The sequence below is a fragment of the Silurus meridionalis genome, chromosome 10 (genome assembly GCF_014805685.1).
Source record: "Silurus meridionalis isolate SWU-2019-XX chromosome 10, ASM1480568v1, whole genome shotgun sequence".
Classification (NCBI taxonomy): Eukaryota; Metazoa; Chordata; class Actinopteri; order Siluriformes; family Siluridae; genus Silurus; species Silurus meridionalis.
Window position 1 is genome coordinate 15,221,134 of NC_060893.1, and position 9,615 is coordinate 15,230,748.

At 38.4% G+C, this 9,615-nt stretch overlaps 1 protein-coding gene across 2 annotated transcripts; it reads left to right on the forward strand.

Moving 5' to 3' along the window:
- The first annotated feature begins 812 nt into the window (after positions 1-812).
- On the forward strand, positions 813-9,613 carry ldha (lactate dehydrogenase A4). Of its 2 annotated transcripts, none has more exons than XM_046859000.1 (8): positions 813-949; positions 5,103-5,234; positions 6,408-6,525; positions 6,659-6,832; positions 6,927-7,100; positions 7,319-7,436; positions 7,848-7,971; positions 8,081-9,613. In XM_046859000.1, the coding sequence occupies exons 2-8, from the start codon at positions 5,106-5,108 to the stop codon at positions 8,243-8,245; spliced, it is 1,002 nt and encodes a 333-aa protein (XP_046714956.1). In that variant the 5' UTR covers positions 813-949; positions 5,103-5,105; the 3' UTR covers positions 8,246-9,613. The 2 variants fall into 2 exon arrangements, with proteins under 2 accessions (XP_046714956.1, XP_046714955.1); XM_046858999.1 differs by lacking the exon at positions 813-949 and adding an exon at positions 3,020-3,170.
- The last annotated feature ends 2 nt before the right edge of the window (positions 9,614-9,615 follow it).

A 9,615-nucleotide genomic window follows, 5' to 3' on the forward strand; every position in this document is an offset into this window, starting at 1 on the left:
CACAGGAGATAGAATTGAGTAGTTCATCTCATGAGTCCTGTATTTCGAGTCGTTTGATCCCTTATCACGTGACCAAAGACGCTATAGAGTTATATATACATATATAAATGATTGGAATTATAGTCAAAGTTTGTGTATGTAAACATGTTGGGGGATTAACTAATTGAAAATGTAACATTTTATTTGATTTCTGATCAAAGCAGCAAAATGAACTAAATGACTCGTTCAAAAGATTCGTTCATTTGGATTAACAAGTTTCAAAGAACCAAGTCACTGAAATGATCTTCTCTTCCCATCACTAGTAACCACATATTCTGATGCAGTCAGTTAACTGGTCCTTCAGGTCTATACGTGACAAACCTGAGAAGTGTTCTCATTCACACTGCATATATGATGTGGCCATATGTGTCCCAGATAACCCACGATTGTAGTTTGACTGATCAGATTGCAAAGTGTCTTTGAGATGATTTTGCTCTGTTCATGCCACTGACCACTTCTGAAAGTCAGATGATTCAATAAATATGCAGATTTATTCATTCATTCATTCATTCATTGACATTTTTGGAAAAATGTTCAGAAGTGGAAAATGATTAAATTAGCTTTCACCTCCTGCATCACACAGTAGACTGTTTAAAAAATGGGGAAAACCTGTAAGCCATTCATTTCACACCAAGCACTAGTTTCCTATGAGTAAGATACTGCCCGTGGTGCAGCGTGCGTGAGTAAAAACGCATCCACACGTCCGCAGCCGCCGTGACGTTTTCTACAAGCGACGTGACTTTCACCACGAGGCACACGGCCACGCCCCCTGCTCATTAACATGCATGACTTCAGACACTGCCGCAGTTTATAAAGCGCCGCCCCCCTTTAGCGCGCTGCCGCTGCGGAACCGCTCAGCTCCTGTAATCACCTCTGATCAGCTTGAACTTAAGCACAGTCTTACTGCTCGGTAAGTGTCACCTGCTACAGTATGTCCAATTCTTTTTCTTCTTCTTCTTCTTCTTCTTCTTCTTCTTCTTATTATCGTACAACCTTACTTTAAATAGGAGACAATAAAATATGTCGAGTTGTAATGCCATTAAAATGGTTGCATAAGCATGTTCCTTGGCGTGTATATATTTTTTTTTCCCGTCTTTATTTTATATGATTTAAAATGGTTTGTTCTGGTTACAAACCAGGCACAGGGTTTGAGTTGTATTTATACCGGTCCTTTCAGTTTGCCACGCCTCCTGCTGCCTGTACTGATGCGCTGTTATAATAAGCATTGTAATAATAATAATCATTAAAAAAATTGTCTAAAATAAACAGTAGAGTGTATATACTCCATTTTTGGAGAGGAAAATGTCGGATGGGGATGAGTTCACGGAGGAAGGCGCAGTCTAATAAAAGCAACAGCCTTATCAGTTTATTCTCATGTACAGCCGCCTAATATCCGGTCTCCATCTTCAGCTCTACTGCGTCTTTTTATTATAATAATAATAATAACACAGCAGGAGGATGATTAGTTGATTTATAATTCATGCACGAGTATCACCTGTTGTCCTTCTAAATGAAAATTTCCAGCAACAGCTGATTATTTATATATTAATCTTATATATATATATATATATATATATATATATATATAATTAGTATATATATATAATTAGTATATGTCTATGGTGTGTAGAATAAGATCCAGTTCGTTTATCAAACCCATTCTCCGTTTAATAGCAGTGTCCTGACTAACCTTCTCGTAGCTGTGACTCAGAAGGCTACGTGCTGAGTTCAGGTTCGCTCATGGACATCTATCTGCAGTGTCCCCTGCCTTCCTTTATGTAATAAACCCTGGTCCATAAACCCTGGGTTTTTTTTTTAAAGACCAAACTCAGTAAATACATTAATAATAACGCATACTATGTGCAGAGAAACAGATGAATCCAGAATACGAGCGTAACGCGTGAAGCTTGTTTTTCCCCAAATAGAAAACTGTAAAGGAAAAAGCTTAACGATGCTTAATGCGATAAGACAGCGTTTTTATAAGACCAGTCTCAGTAAACAAATTAATAATAAAGCAGATGTACCAGCAGACCAGCCTACCCGCCGGTCACGTGGTTGCCTACAACCAATCACAATTGTTTGCTTTTAACACGCTCAATCGCCACAAAATACAGTGAAAAGCACATGAAGTCATCTGTGGGTATATAACAGCATCACAAGCTGTCGGTTGTCTTAGAGAAGTGGTCCCCAACCTTTTTGCGCCACGGACCGGTTTAATGTCGGACAATATTTTTCACGGACCGGTTTAATGTCGGACAGTATTTTTTACGGAGCGACCTTTTAAGGTGTGGCTGATAAATACAACAAAATAAAATGATACGACCGTCAAAAACGTGAATCCACGGTGTTTTTTTGTTCATTTTTCTAGCTTGGGGGTTTGAATTAAGCGGTAATGTATTATGTGTTAGCGGCCGAAACAGCCACTTTAAGAAGGTTGAGGATGTAGGTAAGTCACGTGACCGCGGCCCGGATGTTGGGGACTACTGTCTTAGAGTATTGGAATCAAATTGTCTTTATTTAAAGGGGGAAAAAAAAACTTTTAAAGGCTACAAATAATTTTTCACTCAGGGCACCTTAATATACATACTTGTACTTTTTATATCTTATTGTATTGTTTCTTTTTAATTCTTTATTATTATTTGTTCTGCTCTTTTTTTATATTCACACAAAGTTAAATATCAGCAAAATGACTTTAATGCAAAAACAGTCACTAAACTTACACTAAAAGAAGTAGAAGCAGTTCTGTATGATGTTTAAAAGTGCATTCATTTCTACTGAACCACAAATATTTCCAAAGGGTGGTGATTGTGTTCCTTTACAAGAGTTCAAAATCAGAAAAAAAAATCTAACAGGGTCTTTAAATTTGATCAGTGATGTGGAAGCAGAAAGGTTCAAATGATCACAACATTAGAAAGTATGGAGGACGAGTTCTGAAACGCTTTTATCACGTGAGAACTGCTGCGTGTGAAAACGGGACCTCAGAATTCAGGAAGTGAGTTTACTCTCTGATGAATAGTGACACGTTTGGCAGCAGATTTCTGATTCATTACCTCGGAAACGAGACTGTTTATGTACCACGCAAGCGTCGAAATGCAAAAATGAACAGAAAGTTTATTCCCTCCAAAAAACAGGTAGGCTCGTATTCTGGACTTGTGTGCTTATCTGTACAGAATATCAGAGTATGCTTTATTATTTATGTGTTTACTGTAGCTGGTCTTCTCACATTAAGCCACGTTAAGCTTTTTCCTTAACAGTTTTCAATGCACAAAAAACCTTTGGAAAAGAAAAATCAAATTCATGTGTTTGTCTGTACATAGTATGCTTTGTTCTAATGTGTTTACTGTGTCTTGTCTCATTAATCCACCTTAAGCGTTTTAGAAATGTCCCCGGCTGCTGCTCTCATTTTTCCGGATGTCATGAATGTTGCACAAGCCCCGCCCCTCTTCTGGCCCTGCATGAGTTTATGACTGAGGAAGAGAACAGTGTCTAGCACACAGACTGGCTACTACTCCTTTAATTATACATTTACTCTTCTTTTCTATTTTTTGCTGCTAGTATTTTTAAACAGTGCTGTGAAATCATTATTCTCTTAGGGGTAACCCGCCAGTAAACTTTGAAGCACCACTGCACACAAACTGCTGGCCTAACAATGAGTAAACACAAGGTGGCAAATATATTAAGCGTATAGTCTTAAGAACAAATCATTGTTCAGGAAATGAGACTTGCCAAATTCAGCACTTACTCAATCAGTCCTGGTTTCATTAATGAGCCTGTGGTTCCAACCACACAATGACAAATTTTAGCAGGTATTATTCAATCATTTTATACATTCAGATATGCTGGGTTTTTGTGTGTAAATAAAATTGTAAAAATCTTCTTGATTTTACCTTTTTAAAAGGTTACAATCTGCCACTTTGTTCCTGGTCTATTTTTCCCTGAGTGTGTTTTGCATGGAAAATGTTCCAAATGTTCAGACATGGATTAGTAAAGTTTGTACAGAACTGAGTTCTCTTGACAACTTTGCCTGAAAACAGCACATAAATAAATGAACACGTACTATCTTATATACTATGGTAGATTACAGCATGTATGTAGTCCTTCTGATGGCAACTCATAGAATTCTCTTTGGCCCATGTTTGGTGGTGATATGGAAGTGGAAGCCAGGGAACATTAATTTTGTCTGAAAGGTCTGCTTTAAGAAAAATAAATGTTCCCTGGCTTCTACTTCCTTATTAGGTTTCCTTTCATAAACACACCCACCTACTTGTAATTTTTTTTTCTTTAATAAAACAAATAGGACATGTATGAATGGTTAGGTTGGTTACAAATTCAGGATCTTACTTGAGATTTTCTTGAGGATGGACTCATTTGCTGGCGATTAAATTTTATTTTTAAGAATTCCTGGGTTTGTTCATCGGGGCTGGTAATTCATCCTAGATCTAACACAAGGGGGTTCTTATCTAGGAAAAGCTTGGGGAGTTTTTAAATCTGATGCTTTATTTTGTATTTATTCATAATATATCCCCAGTGAATTGCACTTCTGCTAAACCGAGTTTAACAATGACCACTTGGCAATACTTGGACTCTAGACTAGCAGTCTAGAGCCACCTCTAAATGTTAACCCACCTCTTGTCACCACAGGCTTTGTATGATACCCTAAGATAATTCATTGGCTTTGTTCCAGGGCACGATTAAGTATTTATTCTTCAAAACCCAACTATCCATGTGTGTCGCTCTATACAATGCTGAAAGGGCTGCTGGAATGTCAATCCCACATGCTTAACCTTCTCAGTGACTCCTCCTAAGAAGCAAGTAAAAATAGGACCTCCAATAATACCACCAGGGACGCAGCCAGAGCTAAAGGGTTGCTTGGAATCATTGTGCTGGAGACAATTATGATACAACACCTTTTTTGTGTTAATAATGAACTAGAAGTGATGTGACCTTTTAACTTGACTCAGTCTAAAATAATACATGGTTAATCCGTCACTTTATATATGACCAGTATATCCAGAATGAATGACCAATTGCACTGGATTCTGATATGAGCTGTCATTCTACAGAAAATGGCATCCACTAAGGAGAAGCTGATTGCCCATGTGAGCACTGAACAGCCAGTGGGCTCCAGCAACAAGGTGACTGTGGTTGGTGTTGGCATGGTGGGCATGGCTGCTGCCATCAGCATCCTGCTGAAGGTGAGTGACCCTATTACTATGATCTACAGTTGGGAATGTTGTATGTCAAGCACACGTAACACCAGTCATTTGATTTCCAGGCGACCCGGCCAGCACTTGAACATTTTGAATAAAATCATCTAACAAAATCAGAAGTCATCTTTAATATTTAATATTGTATTAAAAAGTATGCATTTTAGTTTATTCATTAGGATTTAAATTGAATGATTTGGGCTGCAAGGATACAAATTGGATACAACTTATCATTTGAATCATTTCACTTTGGGCATCTTGGCAAAGACCATTTGTCCATTACTGTTGGTATGGTGTTTCCCCATGTTCTCTCTGTGCCCATGTGGATTTTCTCATGGTTCTCTGGGTTCCTCCCTCCTCCCAAAAATATTCCAGTGGGTACATTGGAAATTCTTGAATACTTCATTTCAAAGCAGGGGTATGAAAACTTTTACAATGAACAATTTAACACCTTTTTTTAATATATATATATATATATATATATATATATATATATATATATATATATATATATATATATATATATATATATATATATATATATATAAAAAGAACATGCAGATGTTTAAAAAAAATATATATATTTTTTCTTTATTTTTAAAAACGCAACATTATGCTCATGTGCACGAACTGGCTCTATGACTGGAATGTGGTCGTGGTCATTTTGATCCTCGTGAATGAATCGAGACTGACAGATGGTAAAGAGACATTCCAGCTCTGTGAATACTTATGGAAGCAGAAAAAAGGCTGGCAAAATGTCAGAAGCCTCCAGCCACTCCTGTTATATTTAACTCTAGAGTATGTAGGACTTAGACATAAAGTAATAAACTGTCCTACTCTTCTGTAGTACATCTGGTGTTCACGTGAAAGCTATGGTAGTGACTTTGCAGCCAGGACCTGTCACTCTATCATCCAGATAACAGCTTGCCAGTTAGTTTAGATAAGAGCACAAGTTCCTCACTCACAGTTACTCATGCAATGATTTGTACATGTATCCTGATGTGGTTTTTCCAAATTTTCTATTAACTCATTCCATAAATTTTTTTATTTAAATGAATAAAACATATTTTTCTCATCCAGACATGAATAATGCTAAACCAGGACACATAGTATGACTGAGATTTACTGGACACTTGAACCATGTGCTGTAATTTTGTACAGGATCTTGCTGATGAGCTGGCCCTGGTTGATGTAATGGAGGATAAACTGAAGGGAGAAGTTATGGACCTGCAGCACGGCAGTCTCTTTCTCAAGACTCACAAAATTGTGGCTGACAAAGGTGTGTGAGGATTTACTGTATAGTAAATGCTTTAGTAAATTTACTGTATACTGTAAGCTATAAAGTTTGAATTAAATAAATGCTTTATAAAATGTGCTTTGGCCAAATAGTGTGTATTCTCTGTGGATTCCAGACTACAGCGTGACTGCCAACTCCAAGGTCGTCGTGGTGACCGCTGGGGCTCGTCAGCAGGAGGGAGAGAGCAGGCTGAACCTGGTGCAGAGGAATGTCAACATCTTCAAGTTTATCATTCCCAATATTGTAAAGTACAGTCCTAACTGTATCATGCTGGTGGTGTCCAACCCAGGTTAGAGCTCTTGGTTCTGACTGCAACCTTGAACGTAGTTTGTGTATTAAATTTTTTAAAACCATTTAACCTCACGGAAATATTTCCTTTTTAGTTGATATTCTGACCTACGTGGCCTGGAAGCTGAGCGGTCTTCCCAGGAACCGTGTGATTGGTAGCGGCACCAACCTGGATTCTGCTCGGTTCCGCTACTTGATGGGTGAGAAACTGGGTCTGCACCCATCCAGCTGCCACGGCTGGGTGATTGGAGAGCATGGAGACTCCAGCGGTGAGGCTTAAAACCTTATGAACCCTGTGTAAACAACCGTCATGGTTAGGCAATATAAATCTCCAGTCTGTGTTAAAAGAAATTAGCCTCAGCTTTGCTTTGTGCCTTTTTGTGTATTTTTCTAATGAGCATTAGTGGTCATGCTATAATTGGTTCCAAAATAATTCTCCACCTTTCGATATATGGAAGTTATATTGTCTCTTTTGCGTCTCTTGCAGTACCTGTATGGAGTGGTGTGAATGTCGCTGGAGTTTCTTTGCAGGGTCTCAACCCAGACATGGGTACAGACAAGGACAAGGAAGATTGGAAGAGTGTCCACAAAATGGTGGTCGACAGGTGAGAGGTGCCTCCTTGATGAAATGCCCTTCAGCTGACCGAAATGCCATTAATGTAGCAGTATTTAGAGAATTGCAACGTGTACTATTGCATGAACAGTCAAAGATCCAGTTGTAACATGGTGAAATCAGTGAACTTAAGCAATAATAGATTTTGAAGAACATGCATGCTTAACTTCCCTTTTTCTAACTGTATGCAGTACTGCACTAAGGCACGCTCCTCCTTGTTCATGATTTTTTTTTTTCTTTATACCGCTCCTATTTTCAGAAAGGCAATAATATGGTGAAATCACACAACAGTTCTCCCCCACTCTGATTATGTGAAGGTGTGACCAGTACATGCCAAATCTATGATCGAACTTGATAGTGAAAAGATAATGACTGATTTTATGGCTCTGTTTTGCATTGCCAGTGCATACGAGGTGATCAAGCTGAAGGGCTACACGTCCTGGGCTATCGGTATGTCTGTAGCCGACCTGTGTGAGAGCATCCTGAAGAACCTTCACAAATGCCACCCAGTGTCCACCCTGGTCAAGGTGAGAACTGCAAATTGCTTGATTGTTCAGGTTACACAAGTCTCCATTATCGAAGATTTATTACTGTGATAGATTTTGCATGCAAATAAACCCTTTGCCATGTTTCCAGGGAATGCATGGTGTAAATGAGGAGGTTTTCTTGAGCATACCCTGTGTCCTGGGCAGCAGCGGCCTCACCGACGTGGTGAAGATGACCCTGAAAGCGGAAGAGGAGAAGCAGTTGGTGAAGAGTGCTGAAACCCTGTGGGGTGTGCAGAAGGAGCTGACCTTATGAACTGTAGCCTCTCGTTAAACAAAGCACCACTCAAAAGTAATGTCCAAACATGTAACACTTTCCCTGCCCAAGTCCTAAAGCCATCAATCCTGATGCGATGTCTCAAAGCAGAACTCAGACCCATAGACCTTAACAGTCCTCAGTATACATTTAGAAGAGGATAGATATTTATGTAGTCTTATATCTAAAGATAAAGAAGAGTAATATATTATGGGCTTTTGTGAACGCGTGTTTTGTGTGCATTGGTGTTAACGCTTGATGTTGTCCTTGGTACTCAAAAGAACTATATTTGTGATAAGGTGGTCAGCCAGTTTGGGTTTCTGTATAAGTGTGCTTTCTGAGCTCAACAGGCATTCCATCCCATCCCATTTTTTTCCCCCCAATGCAAAAGAAAAATCAAACAAGAGCCACTTCCTCTGAAACCAAAGCTGCAATGTATGTTTAGGGAGCATTCTAAAAGGTGGTTAACGTGGCTTAATGCGATACGGTAGTGTTTCTCAAAGACCAAACTCAGTAAACATATTAACAATAAAGCATACTATGTACAGAAAAGCAGAGGAGTCCAGAATATGAACTTTATGCATTAAGCATTTTTCTCTCATAGACCATTACGGAAAAAGCTTAATGCGATAAGACGGTTTTTAAAAGACCAAACACATTCATAATAACATACTATGTACAGGCAAGCAGATGAGTACGAATGCTAAGACAGCGTTTTTTTAACTGCTTGTTCTGTTTAATGAGTTTGGTCTTTTAAAAAAAAGTCTTATCACATTAAACCAGGTTAAGCCTTTCCCTTAATGTTTTTTGGGAGAAAAATGCTTAATTAAACGCGTTATGTTTATATTCTGGACTTGTGTTTGTCTGTACACAGGACGTTTTTAATATGAATGTGTTTACCAAGTTCGGTTTTTAAAAAACGGTCTTATTGCATTTAACCCTATTAAGCGCTTTAGAATATCCCTATGTTTATTAAAATGCTAGCACTTGTACACACATGCACTTTCATACACAATCAACAAGTGCACTGACGCACATTTTTATTCAACTCTAAATCAGGGTATGAGATTGTTAGCAGTGGTAAATTAATGGCGGAACAAAGACCAGAGACCCAAAATGGCAGTGCTGTGGCTCATTTGTATCTTTTGCTGCATATCAGTCAAAGTTCAGGTATGTTTGAAATAGGCTGTTCATGCAATATTCACATCTAGGTGTGATTTTATGAACGTTATCTCATCCGCAAAGATTATTTTTGTACATTTATTTCTGTGAAACCCCCGTAAAAGGGTGCACCTAGTGGAACCTAATGTGTTACAGCTCTCACTGTTAACTCCCTTCACTTTCAAATAAAGGTTTAATCATACAACATT